Source organism: Propithecus coquereli, unplaced genomic scaffold (genome assembly GCF_000956105.1).
Source record: "Propithecus coquereli isolate 6110/MARCELLA unplaced genomic scaffold, Pcoq_1.0 Scaffold40, whole genome shotgun sequence".
NCBI classification, from domain to species: domain Eukaryota; kingdom Metazoa; phylum Chordata; class Mammalia; order Primates; family Indriidae; genus Propithecus; species Propithecus coquereli.
In genome coordinates this window covers 5,003,277-5,021,487 of record NW_012149730.1, presented here as the reverse complement: position 1 = coordinate 5,021,487, position 18,211 = coordinate 5,003,277, and the positions used below count along the sequence as shown (strand labels likewise).

Sequence of the window (18,211 nt, the reverse complement as noted above, 5' to 3'; positions counted from 1 at the left end):
AGGTCTGAGATCCTGCTTGGTGATGAGGCCGTGTGGCCTCAAGGGAACATATTCACTCTGTAGAGTAGGACCAGGACAAGCTGATGGATCTCAGAAGGTTGTCTTGGTCCATAGGTGGTCTTAAATTGGAGATAATTCAGGGGTGCTTAGGTGGTTTCTCGTTCCCTTAAGTTTTTATGGTTGTCAGGGTTGAGGCTAAAAGAAAAAGAGACTGAAAACAAGCCATAAAGAGTGGATAGTTAGATGCATGGATGGATTTTAAAAGAGAAGGGGGTGAGAAAGTAAAGCCCTCCATAGATTCTAAAGTCCTTTAGGATAAGCCCAGGCCTGGATTCCACTAAAGTCCTTAGGATGACCCTAGTTTCAACTTCCTACATACCATTCCATCTTCTTCCCACTCCTCTCAAGAACCCAGTCTTCTCTTGCTCTATCTTCCCATCTGTCTTGAATGTCTTTATGAAGTTTAAGGTGTAATGGCTGGGCATATACTTGCTCACAGTGTTACCCTTCTAAGGGATCTTTGCATTTTATCCACCAGACAAAAGAGTTCTCTAAAATGTAATTTCAAATATAGATAGTAAATGAGGGGAGAAATTTTGTGCTTTAAGCCCTCAGGAGATTATGATGCACACTGTAGTTTGTGAGCTACACCATTGACTAACTGTAACCTTTGGGCAAGTTTCTTAAATTGTGTGAGTCATGCCTTCTCCATCTGAAAACTTTCACAGGGTTGTTAATGAGGATCAGACAATGTGAAACGTATGGTTTGGGAAACAATTAAAAAATTGAGTACTACCAGGGGAATGCTAGAAGAAGAATAAATCATTTGGAATTTTTTTTTTCTGAGCGGGTTTTGCAAGTATTGAAGAGAGGGAGACCAGCTCTTCTGGAAAAAAACTGAGAAGAAATGTTTTAGAAAAAAAGAAGGGAAAAAAAGGCAGATTTGAAAGTTGTTGTGAAGAAATGGAGTTTATATTTTCCTTTTAAAGTGGATATTTTGGATGTTTTGCTCTATGATTAGCTCCTCTTCTGTCCCAGGATGAAATCTTCAATACAATGCATGTTATCAATGCTTTTAAACTCAGAGTTGAGAGCAGGGAAGGGAGGATTTGATAGCAGACACTAGGTGAGAGCAAAGTTAGCCAAGGAGGCTCAGTTACATTTACATTACTTACAAAGCAACTAGTCAACTTGTACATCATAAATCATTATGAGCCGGAGCCCTTAGTTCACAGCCAGACCTAGCTGTTTGGCCTGAAGTAAAGTTACTTATGCTTATTGAGCTTCAGTATTTTTATCTGTTAAAAATAATAGTAACTCTCTAATTAGGTTATTTGAGGATTAAGTGAGATAATATATATATATGGTGTTTATACAGTGTTGGACATTATACAGTATAAATAGTATAATAGTATAATAGCTGCTATTTACCAAAATCACTACCATCATCATCACCATCACCATTTTAACCTAGATAGCTGATAAATTCTTTGATCATCTCATTCTGTCCAATCTTTTCCTATTAATTTCTGACTCTTATTATACCAGAAATCCTAATTATAGAGCACTCCACCCAACAACAGCAGAATATATATTCTTTCCAAGGGCATATGGAATATTTATTAAGACAGATTATATTTTGGATAAGTCTCAACAAATATAAAGAGATTAGAGTCACAAAAAGTACATTCCTCAACCATGATGGAATTAAATTAAAGTTAAAAACAGGCAGACCTCTGGAAAATCACCCAAATATTTAGAAACAAAATAACACACTTATAAATAACTCCTGGACAAAGAAGAAATCAAAAGAAGAATTAGATTTTGAACCAAATGAAACAAAATTACAATATATCTAAATTTTGGATTCCTACTAATCGATATTCAAAGTGAAAATGAGAGCACTAATCATGTGTATTAGAAAAGAGAAAGGTTTCGGCTTTCAGTTGAAGAAACTAAAATAAGAAGAGCAACTTAAACCTAAATTAAGTATTAATAGAAGAAAGGAAATAGTAAAGATTGTAGCAGAGATCAGTGTAATAGAAAACAGAAAAATAGAGAAAATCAATAAAACCAAAGTTGGATCTTTGAGAAGATAAATAATATTTTTTATTTCAATAGATTTAGAGGGTACAAGTGGTCTTTTGATACATGGATGAATTGTATAGCGGTGAAGTCAGGGCTTTTAATGTACCTGTCAGCTGAGTAGTATACAGTTACGCTATGGGTAATTTTCGATCTCTCACTCCCCTACAAACCCCCTTCTGAGTCTCCAAAGTCCATTATACCACTCTGTATGACCATGTATACCCAACATTTAGATCCCACATATGAGTAAGTACATGCAGTATTTTTTTCCATTCCTGAGATACTTCACTGAGGATCATGGTTTCCAGTTCCATCTAAGTTGCTGCAAAAGACATTATTTCATTACTTTTTATGTCTGAGTAGTATTCCACGATGTGTGTGTATACATACATACACCACGTTTTCTTTATCCACTCATCAGTTGATGGGCACTGAGGTTGGTGTGATATCTTTGCAATTGTGAATTGTGCTGTGATAAACATAAAAGCACGTGTATCTTTTTCACATAATGACTTCTTTTCCACTACCCAGTAGAGGTATTGCTGGATTGAATAGTAAGTCTACTTTTAGTTCTTTGAGCAATCTCCATACTGTTTTCCACAGAGGTTATACTAATTTACATGAAGGTGAATAAATTTGATAAACCTCTAGCCAGTCCAAATAGCAGAAAACAGACACAAATCAATATTAGCAACGAGAGAGATGACATTACTGCAGATTTTACAGATATGAAAGGAATAATAAGGGAATATTATGAAGAACTTTGTCAACACTTTTGATCATGTATGCGAAATGGTCAAATTCCTTAAAAAACACAAACTAATAAATCTCTTTTAAGAAGAAATAAATAATATGAATATCCCAATATATATTAAAGGAATTAAATTTTTAGTTAAAACAAAAACAAAAATTTACCCTGGAGAAAACATCAGGCCCAGATGGCAAATTCTACCAAACATTTAGGGAAGAAATAGCACTGATTCCAGACACTCTTCCAGAATATTGACAAGGAGGTAATACTTCCAAATTCATTCTGTGAGAGCAGCATTGCATTAACATCAAAACTTGACAAAGACATTACAAAAAAGAAACTACAGATCTGAAAAAGAAAACCACAGATCATTATTGTTCATGAACATAGGCACAAATATTCTAAACAAAATTTTAACAAGTCGAATCTAACAATATATAAGAAGAATAATAAATCACGACCAAATGGGGTATAGACCAAAAATGTAAGGTTGGTTTACCATTCAAATATTGACCAATGTATTTCATTATATTAACAAATTGAAAAAGAAAAACTGTCTGATCATTTCGATATAGCAGAAAAAAATTTGAAAAAATCCAACAACCATTTCTGATAAAAATTCTCAGCAAACTAGGCTTAGAAGGGAATTTTTTAAATTATAAGAGCATCTGCAAAAAACCTACAGCTAACATGAGACTTAATGTTGAAAAACTGAATGCTTTCTTTCCTAAGATCAGGCATAAGACAAGGATACCTGCTCTCATTATTTCTATTCAACATTGTACTGGAGATTCTGGCCAGTTCAATAAAGCGAGAAAAAGAAATAAAAGGTATCCAATTAGAAAGGTAAGACTGTCTTTATTTAAAGATGACCTGATTATTTATCTAGAAAAATCTGGATGAAATGTATGAAAAAGCTATCAGAAGTAATAAGTGAGGTTAGCAAGGTTGCAGGATATAAGCTCAATAAACAAAAATCATTGTACTTCTATGTTCTAGTGGTCAAAAGCTGGCAATTGAAATTAGAAAAATACTATGTACAAATAGCTTTAAAATATAAGAAATAGTAGACATGCAGGCTGGATGCTGTGACCCCAGGACTAGAGTGGGTTGCTAAGGGGGAACAGGAGAGATTTGGGAGCTGGACTCAGCAGGTGAGGGAGCCCACGTGGTAGAACTGACGGGAGAATACTGTGGAGGTCCAAGATATGGTGATCTGGGGGAGCACCCATCCCCCCCACAGGAAAGCCACGCTGTCAGACTGAAGAGGGTCCACCAGCGGGGAAGATCCCAACAGCCAGTGGGAGAATTATGACCTCTTCCTGATCAGCAGTCATTCTGGTTTGGAGAGCCAGCCTTGACCATCCTCCCAGTGGCTCTCACTAGTGGCGCAGAAGACAACCTTTGATTCCTGCTGGGGTTTTGCAAAGTCTTCCACGCTCTCCCAGCCTAACCATGCCCAGCCTCGCTCCTCCAACCACCTCTGCTGTGGTGGAGAATAAGCAACCCCTGGGAGCTACAGGACCCCTCCAAATGCCTGGGGCATTCAAGTGCTCCTCCTAAGGGACTATAGCTTATTATAGGCACAAAAGACCATCTCTGCAGTTGACTCTTTCTTGCAAGCATAAACCACTGTCAGGGAGAACAACTCTATAGCTCATTATAGCATCTACCAACTCAATCAAACAGGGCATGGCTGATTCTTATTCACAAGCATCACCCACCATCTCAGAGATTAAGCTGGGGATCCCAATGCAAGTCACACTGCTGGGAAGTAGTGAAGACAGCAGGATAGAAGCAACCTGAGCCGACGCTGCTTTTTAGGAAAGAAACAAAAGTTATAGGCAGCTTGATCTGTGAGGGGTCTCTCTCTTCTACTGCAGACCCCTGGGCTGACTGGGGAGCTGTTCAGAGTCAACAGTGTAAAGGCCCTGGGTGAAATTTTTTTGCTGTATTGGAGGTCTTTCGCTCATGGCCACAAGATGGCTACCATACCTCTAAGCATTCCTTACTCATACAATAATATTCAAAGCAGGAAGAGGGGGTGGGAAGGTGCTATCTTCTTATAAATTTCTTTTTCATCAGAGAAGCAAATCTTTGCTAGAAGTATGTCAGAAAATTCCCCTCAAATTTCATGGGTAGACCCGAGTCACATGGCCTTCTCAAGCTATCCTCTGCCTTGGGAGGCAAATTCTCTTGAAGAGGAAGAAGGACGAGGAGAATTGCTTTTCAGTTGGTAACTGACAATGGCTGGGCCACTTTGATATATCCTGCCAGCAACCCTAGATGACTTTCCTAATGGTGGCTGCCTGACACTTCATAAGCTGGAAATTTATAGGTGAAATTCCTTTATCTCCCTTAGTTATTTTTTCAATTTGAGAAAAACTTCCTATATCTATTGAAGTTTAACCAAGAAATATAATAAAAACATTTATTTTGAAAGGAGTGAATGGGCCAAAAGAGGGTAATTCATGTATTTAATTTTTCATTCATTAATTAAATCATCATTCAAAATATCAATATTGGTCACTCTCCATTAGTGGGGTTTGATGCTAGTTGGCATGGTCAAGATCAAGATCAACACTGTACAACAAAACTGAAATAATGGAAATGTTTTACATTTGTGCTCTCCAATATGGTAGCCACTCACTGCATATGACTATTGAGCACTTGAAATGTGGCTACCATGAATGAAGAATTACATTTTTAATTTTAATTCATTTAAATAGCCACAAGTGGCTAATAGCTATTATATTGGATAGCACAAGTGTTAATCAGGAAAATATTTTTCTTTTCATTTTCTCATTTCTGTTTATTCTTCCAGTAGAGGCATTATTACACAATGTAATTTTCAACCTCAGTTTTGCATTATCCCAAAAGCATTTAATTATCATATCAAATTATTATTTTTTCCTTAACTTCAAAACACAATTATTTTTAAGCTGTAATAGAGATGCAGATTATAATAGAAAGTAGAGTATCACAAGGTCAAAACACAGAACATTACAAATTAAAATTTTCTGTACTTTTGTTCTTGTCAGTGGTTCTTAAAATTTTCAAATTATTCAACTATTGTAAACTGTCACCTTCTAAGAATAATTTATTTTTCTCAGTTTAGACTCATTTACTACATCTTTCCCCCTTGTATCAAGGTGTATTTTTCAATTGGATTTAGAATGTGTCTTTCCCTTTGGAATCCCATTCCGTACTTTATTTCAGTGGGTAACTATAGCCAAAAGGGCCCACTATGCCTATCCTATCAGGAAGACATTCCCTCACTTTTACTTGAAAGAGAATCCTTCCATTCCCAGAACTCTGCTTGCAGTCCTGGTTGTCACACTTGGCTCTGTAGTTTAGAAGGCCATGATTGTGGCTATTCCATCTCAGCCTTTAAAATGCATCAGCCGCCCCCCACCCAAGGTCCCATACACGACATGAGTAATGTATAGCAGTCAGTCTGCTGGCAAACACTTCTGTCCAGGGGCTGTTCCCAGGACCACCATCCTTTTACATGCCCAGCCTGCTCTGTCTACTTGCATTTCTCATACCCTCGGACACCCTGATGCTGTACTCTAACTTTCAAGGTCCTTCTCTGACACATCCTCCTGTTCAGAGTCCCTTCTCTGGTTCACTGACTTATATTTCCCACTCAGCTCTTGACTGCATCCATTTTTACATCATTTGAAGCCTAGGTAAAAAATATTCCCTTCACCTGTACAAGTTCAGCTAGGTACTCATCTCCTCAATGAAGAAAGCAGAATGTAGACAAAACAAGGGAGGCAAACTTTACAGCTTAGGTCATAAAGAAGCTTGTTTCTAGACTAGTATAAAGAATTCTTTACTCTTTTATAAGCACAAATTGCTAATTATCTCAAGGTTATAAAGCCAAAAAATCTAGAGGTCAAGATGCCTTTAGACAGACTGAAGAATGACCTGGAAACTTCAGGCATTTAAGGAGCAGTACTTCCGTCTGCTATTAATATGAAAAGTATTGTGGAAGAGAACTTTATGCTCTGACCAAATTACCCCCATTGGAGAAGGATACTTATCCAATTGGATCATGGTTCTAGTTCAGGACAGTAACTATAGAAACAAGATTTGGCCTGAAAATGTGGAACACTGGGTTTCTCATTTCTAATGAGTTATATTAAAAATTATTTTATTATTAATAGCATCCCCTATAAAACACAGCATGCCTTTGAATATTTTTAATTGCATACATATAAGCCTGTAGAAAAAAATCTTAGCATAGTACTCTTATGTATGAGAGATTGAAAAATGTGAACTGATAGGTAAAATGACTGCACAGAATTTACTTCTGTGAGATTTGAGAGATTTATGAGTTTTAATGGAAATCTCATTTGAAATAATGGAATTAATGTTGAACTCTTAAAAAGTCACATATGAAATAACTAAAAAATATGATCCTTACTTACAGCAGTGTTCTAGATGTCTTCTAATCGCATGGATTTCACCCACTTCCCCAAGGAGAAAATGTATATAAAGAAATGATGTCATACAATCACTGAACCAAAATTCCATCAGGGTCTACTGTTGTGCAGAGAAGGAAAGCAGAGAACAGATTCCCAGATTCCCACTTCACAGATTTTGACACATGTTTTTGACACAACTTCTGTGTGGGGGTTTGTTTGTTTTACCTCACCTTGTTCCAGAAACAAATTAAGGCAACTTACAAAATCACATAAATTAGGGCTCCAAGTAAAATAAGCAAGAAATAAGGGTGGGTATGAAAAATAAAGCCAGGAATGATGTCAAAAAATGCACATCACAAAGACCTATACACTTAGCATGGGCGGAGGGTGCATTTGGCTCTAGTTTCCTAGTAGTCAACACAGAAATAGAAACCTGGTTATGATGTCACGAAATAAATACGGAGGCTCAGAAAAAAGTCACAACTTTTTCTTGGCACAGAGAACAGAGGTTTTCTCCAAGGTTTTTTTTTTTGTTTTTTTTTTAAAGAAGATACTGTCGCTCCATAAATTAATATTACTATATTAGAGACAGAAATGGTCTTAGAAGTTTTACAGGGCTCTGCCCTGAAAGAATATGTGAACATGTTAGTTTGCATATCAAAAGCTGCTCCACCTCAGGAGGGCATCTCAAAAGGTCAGCGGTAGCTGCTTTCCAAGGTGACACTGTGGTCTCAACCCCATGATTCTCACCTGCTTTGAAGGACAAAGCAAGGTCTACATGGAATCACTGGATGAGAGCTGATCAAAGAGTGTCCGCCCAGAGACAGATACCTGTGGCTAAAAACAATTAGCCCATGGGACAGCTCCTGCTTGACTTCTGATGACCTGTCTCCAATAGCAATAACTAGATAAAGAAATATGGAGCCACTATATCTCTGTTTAACCCTTCTGTTAAGTAATAGCTTTATCTTAGAACTTAGAAGTATGTCCTTGAAAGTTTTTGTAACCAGAATTAGTTAAGGGATCTATAGAAGACTTTTGAAAGGTTTAACCCAAAATGAACTACCTGTTATTTTATAAATCTGTTACCCCTGGCAACCGATCTCTGTACCTATAAATACCCATGTAAAACTTCACTCGTGGCCTTACGATTCACTGGGAAAGCATAGGGATCCCTGAGTACCCTGCTTTTGCCTTTTATCTTTATAAATCTATAAAACTATACCTTCGACTCTGTGTATTCTTTTATATCTGTTATTTTCCATTTTCTATTATTTTCTTATCCTTTGTGACGACCCCTACCTAAGGGATCCAATTTTTTGCTGGGAGCATAGCTAACTCCCCGCAGATACTATATGATTTAATAAGCAATGTCCAGCAAGACTCTTCCTGTGCACAATAAAGGGTTTCATGACTGATTCTTACAGTGGACCTCAACATAGGTATTATATCAAATGCATTAGAACATGATGTAATAAAGTATTTTACAGTGGAATAATACAATTTTCAAGAACTGTGAAAGGTCTGTGATTTTACCCTATGTGCAAGATAACATGCATAGTTAATGAACATTGGCAGGTGACACAAGACTCCTGGGTCAAACACAAAGGATGGTTTATTACTCACAGCAATAGCAGTAGCCTGAATATCAGCATTTGCACCAGTCCTAGGAGGTCCAATTCTCACAGCGCAACACAAAGAGGTACAGGTGGTACCTGCCCATGCCATGGGTTGTATTATAGGAGAGGAATGACAAATTTAGGGGACTTGATCACTTCCTATTATAAAAGATTCATGGATTCCCTTTGCCTCAGAGGGAGACATTACTTTTATTATAAGGGAGAGCAAATAAACTTCTATCTTCCAGGGCTGTTTGCTATACAAATATTTTTTAAAAGATAGTCTGGAGTGCAGGGAATTAGAGCTTTGCACATAAGACGTGCAGAAACACAGAGACCCTTGGAGAATTGTTTCTTAATAACTATTTATTCTAGGTCATACTCAAGCATTCTCTGGCATAATCTAGAACTAACCTTTAGACTATTTGGAGGAATTGATGAATTGTGTTTCATTTGACACTTATTCATCATATATTTATTGCATTCTTATATTCTAGGTACTAGGGAGAGTGACAAACAAAAGAGACATGGTCCCTTTCTTTAGGCCATAACTCCTCCTCCTTGGTGTGGAGAGAACTCTAATACTTTCACCGACTTCACTGAGTGCTCTCATTTGTCCTACTAGCTAAGGTAATGCAAGCATCTTTTTCTGATAAAATAATCAGAGATTGGCCTTTATTTAATTAGCCTCCAGTCAGTTCCAAATTGCAAATAACAATTGTTAATGCAAATTGGATTTTTCTTGCTGGCCAAGCACAGGCTGATTCCTGAATTCCATTACCTAACTTTTGCACCAGCCCCTCATACTGTTTTGAAGAACCAGCCTCCTTTTTGATATTTCTGCTGGGTTTGTTCCCCTCAGAAAACCTGTCATTTCCTACTGACACAGTGGCCTCACTGGCTTAATGTGATGGCAATGGCATGTAGAAGCAGAACCAGCAGTGCCAGCTGGATAAATGTCCTCGCTAAGGTTGAGGGAGCTGCCTATTCAAGTGAAAAATCAGAGATGAAAAAGACCTGTTAAATAACCCAGTCCCTCCCATAGCCAGTGCCAGAGCATTCCTATGGTGGGAGCTTAGACGGAGCTGGCTCTAAATGACTTTAACAATGTGACTTCTCGTGCTTTATTTGGAAGATGGGGCTGTCTCTTCAATTTTTTTTCTTTTAGTAAGTTTTCTAACTAGAATTTCTTTTGGCTAGCATTATTACATTTCTCTTTTACTGTTTTTGGTTCAGCTACAGCACCTCAATGAAAGAATCTATTTTCAAAGAGTTGGTATAAATAGACAAACAATATTTAAACTACTTTATTAACACAGCCATTCCAGCAATGTGCCTATATATTTTGAGCAACGTGATATAGGGGAAGAGGGTCACACATATGGACTTTAGAGGTGAATACACCCAGGTTAGAATTATAGTTCTACTTAGTTGGGGACATTATTATTATTGTCATTATTTTTGTAGCAACTGTCATTTAGTAAATGCTTCCTGTATTTCAGGTATTATGTTAAGTGATTTCTAAAACTTCTGCTAGCAAACTTGTGAAATTGGTACTTTCATCTTTACTTTAGAGTTTAGTAATTAAGAGTGGAAGCCTTGTGGTTAGATGACCTGCTTAAAATGCCAGCCATGTGACCTTGGGCCTTCACTTTACCTCTCTGTGCCCAGTTTCTCCATCTGTAAAATGGGGATGCTAGCAACGCCTGCCTCATTGATTGTTCTGAGGAACAAATGTCTCAGTATGTGTAAATTGATTAGATCAGTGCCTGGCATGGGGTAAGTACTTAAATGTCAATATTGATAACATATAGATGAAGTTTGTCCAAGGACATCTCACTAATAAGTGGCATCCTAATTTAAACCCTGGTTGGTTCTATTCCAAAGCTCATCCAGGTTATTAACTATTAGAATATACCAGCTTAGTCAGAAGATTTAACCTGTATGAGCCCCTCACTGGTTTTTCTCACTGGTAAAATGAGGATATCACCATATTTCCCGCACAACCACTGTGGAGATTAAAATGCAATAAAGTAGTTAAAGAACCTGGCCCAGAGCCATGGATCAAATAGTAATAGTGTTCTCTCTGTGTTTCTACATCCACATCCATAGAATAGATGTATGTATATTTCTGAATGTGCATATATGTGCATACACACATATATGTATGTATCATACATAGCGTATAGCTGTGTAGCCAAGGGCTTACTCGTAAATGTATCTCATAATATTAGAACTGCAGAATGGCTCGAAGTATATTTTTATGTGTTTGTTTCCTCCAATTTAAAAAAATTGGGTTTACTCCCATTTAAAAGAACTGGATAATTAAAAACAGTTTCCTTCCTAATAAGGTTTTATTTTATATTTTTAACATTTTGATAGTTTTAAGTATGTCTTTTCTGGATTCCTTAAAGTAGTTCATCAGATGTTTCAAAATTGCCTAAAGGCTTTTTCTTTCACAAATATAGATTGGCCATAATTTCAATTTTTAAATCACAGAGGGAAGGGAAGAGACAGACAGTTACAACCTAGCAGAGGGAAATGTGATGATATGTTTTTGCTGTTGTGCTTTTTCCCCCCTTGGTGTGTGTGGGAAAGGGTGTGATGTCATCTTGTCTCCACCCCCTGTGAGTAAGCCCGCAGCACAGCTAAGTGCAGCGCCCGCCTCTGTCACCGGGAGACAGTCCACTTAAATGCAGCTCCAGGGCTGCGAGGCACCCACCAGTGTCACTCCCCGTGCGAGGTGGCAAATGCAACATGCTCTCCAGCTTGGGGTGTCTACTTCTCTGTGGAAGTATTGCACTAGTCCTGGGAAATGCACAGAAATTGCCAAAAGGCAAGTAGCCCTGATGTTTTATGTTTTAAAAATAATTGTAAGATATACTCGTTTTTAAATGTTGATATTAAATATGATCTGCTTTACCATATTGGGGGGAATAGAGTTATTCTACAGAAAGTCAAAGTTCAAATGTGTGAAGGGGTCGCTTAAACTTTTATTTCCCCTTCTCTGTTACTTGCTTTTCAATTGCAGCTCTTGATTGCAAAGATGACAACCAACTTCTTAGTAAGTTAAGCAGATGTTCACAGGAACTTGAATGGTATAGTTTCAAAGTATAGTTTTTGTATATTGAATCATAATATATACATAGTTATTGTAGTCTGTTAAAAGGAGTTGTTTGGTGTTTTTATCACCCTCCCAGTACTAGCTTAAGGTTCAAAAGAAGCTAATTCTGAGGCCTTGAATTTTTGGTGTAAACCTCAAACATACCTGTTAACCGTGAGGCTGAGGGAGTGTAAGCAGGTCAGCCCAAAGTGCGCTCCTGTGCTAGTTCGTAGACGCTTCCCTCCAGTGGAGTTTGGAAGAGGGCTTGATCTGCTGGACAAGACACTCCCCCTTTTCCTGGCTAAATTGTTCTCATTTTAGTGTTGGTATTTTGTTTACAAATGTTATCAAAAGAAAATTAAAATTTCTAAATTTAGACCCTAACAACAACAAAAAAAACCCTTGAGCTTATCGGAACTCAAACAAGAGGCTCTTGCCCCTCTCTTCCGTCTTTGAACATAAATGTTGCACGTACTTTTGTTCCTTTGCAGAGGCACTTTTCTAAGCCAACTCTAGGTCTGTGAAGGCTTTTTATGGTTGCAGACTGCTGTAGTCAGCAGGATTATGAAAAACAGGCTGGAATTTACCGTACAGTTATGATGGAAAATACTGGAGGTAGCGCTGAGCCACATGCTTGTCAAAAACCTGGTCTGCCTAGAGTCTGAAAGAAAGGTTGTTAGTGTCAGAACATCCAAAATGTCATTCTTAGGTCCTCTTTCTGAATAGTTTGCTCTAGGATCATCTTGACCCAAGTAAAAACTGTTCTTTCCTCAGTGGGTAAAGTGAAACTTGAATTCACAATGTGAAGGCTGAGACATTTTTCTAGTTGATATTCCACACGATGTGAAAAGCCATAAAAAAGACTAAGTAAACTTTCTCAACTCTGATTGAATAATTATGCAAAGAAAAATAAAAACACCACTATTAGATTTTTTTCTTCTACCAAGAATTTTGTTGTTTGATCACAGTAAATCTGAGATTAAAATAAATCAATTATGAGCCATAAACATTCAGAATTAATTGTTCCTACTGATGAAATATTTAATTATGATACACCATTTGAGAAGATTCTGGGTTTTTTTCTCAGGGTCGGTGCCTACAGATGGCCTTATTTTACTTTACATTGACTGTGCAGAGATGATAGCCTTAATTTTGTTACTGCAAACTTCTGCAAATTCCAAGTGTTTTAATTATCGTGTTGCAATCACTGGATACAAACCTCTTGACATAATTTTCCTGTATTTGTAAAGGCAAAAAGAAAAACCCCACATAGTTATCAAAAATGGCTACAAAACTTTTGTCTAGTACATTGCACATTAATCTAAAGTGTTTTCATCCAGGTTTCTTTTGTAAATTTTAAAAACATTCATAGTTTTGGTAATTTGAAAATAAAACCCATTAAATTATAAATATAAAATAAATGGTAAACTCCCCTTGGTTTTAATGCTATTTTTTTATTATGGAATCTATTGAGGAACTTTCTTTTTGCTAAAGTCACCTTTCTCAAACTGTGTTCTAGGCATGGGTGCACTATCCTACAATGGGTGGGGGTAGAGAGAAAAGGCAGCTGCTTCTTGTCAGTAGCTTGGGGAGCCTTTGCTGCTTTGTCTTTTTGGGGGGGAGTTACAATAGATGTTAGCATTTTACAAGTGCTCAGTAAAGAAACCTGTCCAACTTTTTTAACCCATTGTTTCTCCAATTCATTTGACAAAATATCCGCTTTCTAGTAGAACAGCTATAATACCTTACCAGGGGCTTGTGTGTCACATTTGAGGAAATGATGGGCTAAAAAAGAAAAGGATAAAAGGTTTTTTTTTTCTTCTTCTTCTTTTCTACTTTAGAGTTAGTTAAATACTATTTGTGATTTAAGAAGAGATTGGAGTTTTGGAGCCAGAAAGGACATTTCTGATTACATAATCTAATCTAGACCTTTGGATTTATAGACCAGTAAAAATGCATACATATTTTAATATCAGGGTTCCATTATAGAGAACATATTTGAATTTTGCTATATGAGGATGTTCAAAGTTGGTGGGGATCCCCATTGTTCATAAAAGCAAGCCATTTTCACAGATACATAAAATAAATGAATTTAACTACATGAATAAGTCCATTGTCCTTATTTTTCTCATTTCACCACAGACTGACGAAAACTTTATCACAGGCCAATATTTGGAAACCACTGAACTAGATAAACTATTTATTTTACAAATGAAGAAACCCAACGGCAGGGGAGATTTAATAACTTTCCCATGTTAATGGCAGAGCCAGGATTAGATACTGAGCTTCTGATTCAAAATCCATGTTCTATCCTGCTTACTGCCAGGTAGGCAGGCCCCCTGACCCACACCCTAGGAGTCATGTTCTGCGATGTACATGTGACCATCACCCTTCCCTCGAATAAAATAGCTTCTTGTAAAGTTCTTAAACATCACCTTGAAGTTAGACACTATTAATGGACCTGTTCTCCTCTCTACCACTTAATGACTATATTTTTTGACAAGTTATTTACCTTTGTTAAACCTCAGTTTCCTCATCTGTAAAATGGAACTAATGATAACTGTCTTGTGGTAATTTAGGATCAAATGAGATAAGAGATGCGAAGCTTTCAGTAATGAGTCTGACACATAATAGGTATTCAATGAATGTTTATTGCATCATAGAAAATGGGATCAATATCGAAAAAAATATGCACACCAAATAGTATATGGTCTTGTGTTCAAACAGAAAAATCTCTTGTAAGGTAGCAAATGAGGTAGCATGTTCTTGGTGGAAAGGTGGGGTACAGGAATGAAGTGTGGTTCTAGGTGACAACAAAGGAAGACCTCTACTGCATTCTAGCCCGGCCATCGTCTGCCCACATGGCCAAACTGTACTCTATGGAAAGCTGCACCTTTGCCTTAGGATCAGCTTTTCCATGGGGATTGGCAAGACCTCATGGACCCTCCAGGTGAGATCCCATCAAACTTGTTTTTCAGGAGGAGAATTAGACCATAACACACAGGCGCTAGAGAAGAATCACCACATTGTTTTATACCTTTGGAAGACCCTGTGCTCTAGCTACCTCTCAGAATATTTATTCTTGGCACCACACAACTTTTTTTTCCCCCTGGCAAACAGGCTAAAATAAAAACCACAGAGAACAGTACATAATGAGGGAAACCAGCACAATCTTCTAATGGGACATTAGGGCCTTGACACCCCTCTGTGCTAAAACTTCCAGGTACTGAAGAGTATAATTAACCTGAAGGCAAAAGGCAACTATTTCTAGGCAGGTCTATCATACCTCCTGAGGTACGTGTGAGGAAAACCGCAGAGGAATACCCAAGTGTAATGAGGTGGCCAGAGGGCACGAGGATCCTGGGCGAGACTCGGCACCTGGCAGAGGGAAGCGGCAGCTGGTTCTTTGCCTTGGGTCTTTACCTGACAGAGTAGAAATCTGACTCCAGGAACACAAAACACAAGGGCAGATGATAGTCATACAGTAACCACCATGGTTATTAAGAACAATTACCATTATTGCTATCACAGATAATATTATTTGAGCATATACTACATGTGATAATTTAGTGCTACATGCTTTTTAATGTATAAAATCTAATTAAATTCTTGAAGCTCCCCTATCATCTTAGTCCATTTTGTGCTGCCATAACAAAATACCTGAGACTGGGTAATTTATAAACAACAGACATTTATTTCTCGCAGTTCTGGAGGCTGGGAAGTCCAAGATGAAGGTGCCAGCATCTGGTGAGGGGCTTCTTACTGCCTAGTGAAAAGCAGAAGGGCAAGAGAGAGCCACTGCCCTCTGTCAAGCCCCTTTTATAAGGCACCTAATCCCATTCATGGGGAAAGAGCCCTGATGTCCTAACACCTTTTAAAGGCTCCACCTCCTAATATCACATTGGCAACACCTGAAGTTTGGGGGCGATACATTCCAACTGTAGCACCTGTAAAGCAGGTATCTTATTATTACCACTTTACAGAGCATAAAATCATGCCTCAGGGTGTTTAAGTAATTTACTCCAAGGGACATAGCCAGCAAGCAGCAAAAGACCATACCTTCAATTTTGACATGATATTAGTTCCCTGCTCTATATAAAGGTACGTGAATTTGTTCAAGTCACAAATTATATTCCAAGTTTATGCAGAGCACCGAGGCTGGGAGGACAAAGCTTGGCATTTGTCTGCAGGGAGCTGAACAGTTAATGGAGGAGATGGGTGGAAAGGAATAATGACAATAGAGTGAGGTCATCTTAAAATTTGGTTGAAGCACAAAGAGCTTTGAGAACAACCAGAAGGATCGAATCCAGACAGGAGGTGTCAAGAATTACGAGAGAATAGGGCACCCATGTAGAGGCCTGAAATACAAACACACGCTGGGGCAAGGAGGAGGGTGGCTGAGAGGCGAGGGGCCTTCCCAACAAAGGTAGCTGCTGGGCCGGAGCCCAGGCACCCCCACGGCCAGAGCTCAGTGAGTGTTGCCAAGACTGAGAAATCCACTCAGGATGCAACTGTGCTTTGTCTCTATCTTCCCAGACTGCTCAAGATTGATTACAAAGAGGAAATAGAAAGTTGTCTTTGGAGAGACAAACTCTTACATCTGCTCTGTAAACTTTCCAGCCACTCACCTGGGGGCTGGCTCTCACTCTCCACGGAGCCTTCCCAACCTCACTGTGACAAAACAAGTGTGTGTCACTCCAAAAACTCCGTCCATTTCTCCAAAAGGAGGTTGATACTTGTGGGAGGATCTCTTTCGTCTGCGGGCAGGGAAGTTGGGAGGATAATAGTGGGGAGTGCAAAGCCCAGTGAGTGGGGTCCTGCTTGTGAGTAATATATATTTATGTGTTGCTGGGACAGTATTAAAGAGCATAGTAGAAAAAGTGGTTCTGCTGCTAGAAAAAAGTTTGAAAACCACAGGAGAATCATTTTAGAATCTTTTACAGCTTTAAAGTTTCTTGGCAGTTTTGATGTGTTTTCTATTGATTATTAAGGATTAAAAATAATTAATAATTAATAATTCTTAATAATTCTAAAAAACATAGCAACCATATTGCTATATATTACATATGATGTTTAATGCTAAGTGCTTATATATATTATTTCACTTTATCCTCACACTTGTGAAATAGTTTCTCCATTTCACAAGTGAGGAACTAAGCTTAAAGAGCATGTTAGTTATCTGTTGCTGCATAACAATGTCCACAATAATCTTTCTTAATAGTCAATAAACATATTAAATACTGATTATTAAGCATCTACTAGGTAAAGCTGAATGAGATACAGCCCTGCTATAAAAGAACATTACTTTAAATTGATCAGGTAAAATTTGTTTTGATGCTAAATTTAGAATCCAAGGTTTACAAATATAGTTTCCCTGTGTTAATTATACATTCACTAGTTTAGTTTTATAGAGTACCATATTGGGTTATAAGGGATTTTAGTCTCTCTTCAAGTTAATGGGGCAGAGCGGAACACTTGAGAATAGAATTCATCAATACTAAATTATAGGAAAAAACAGTTAAAATATTTTTATAGGTTAATGTGAGTTAACAGAAGGTTTGTCTAAGACAAAAGTGAGGTGTCTAATGAAGGAAAGGCCATTCAGGAGATGTGACCAACCATTCTATCTGTGTCACCATCCTTAGAAAAATTTCCTTTTGCCTGTTCTCTGATTGCCATTTTTAAAAGTGGGTATAAAAGAGAGAGAGAATGTTGAAAGTAAATAGGTGAACTTAATAAAAGTGCTATCTAGGAATAAACAAAATTGAAAAGTAAATAGGCTAATCTAATGTGAGAGATTACTAGAATAGTAAAAATAAACACATATTTGTTAATATAACCAAAAAAAGGTAAAAGTAAATAGTATCAGCTAAAGAAGGAATATGCTAAACACAAAATAGAAAAACAATGGTTTATATACATTTATTCTATCAAAATAATATTTAAAAATACGATAACCCCATATTACATATCAGGCATGGTGTTTGATGATAAGTGTTTATAAACATGTAAAATCTCCATTTCACAGATGAGGAACTACCCTTAAAGAGTATGTTAATTATTGCTGCATTAAAATTTCCACAAAATTAATCAGCTTAAAATGACACACATTTATTATTCCACAGTTGCTGTGGGTTAGGAGTCTGAGCCTGGCTTAGCTGGCCAGGCTCTCCGCTCCTTTGAGATGTCTCATGAGGCTGCAATGAGGGCATTGGCT

The 18,211-nt window shown here is 37.6% G+C and overlaps 1 protein-coding gene across 1 annotated transcript in view; it reads left to right on the top strand.

Annotated features, from left to right (window-relative positions):
* The first annotated feature begins 11,549 nt into the window (after positions 1-11,549).
* Positions 11,550-18,211, top strand: part of ABI3BP (ABI family, member 3 (NESH) binding protein) — a 230,812-nt gene continuing 224,150 nt past the window's right edge. Inside the window, exon 1 of the mRNA XM_012652849.1 lies at positions 11,550-11,727. Within this exon, the coding sequence (XP_012508303.1) occupies positions 11,649-11,727 (79 nt within the window). The 5' untranslated portion in view covers positions 11,550-11,648. The remainder of the gene's footprint in view (positions 11,728-18,211) is intronic.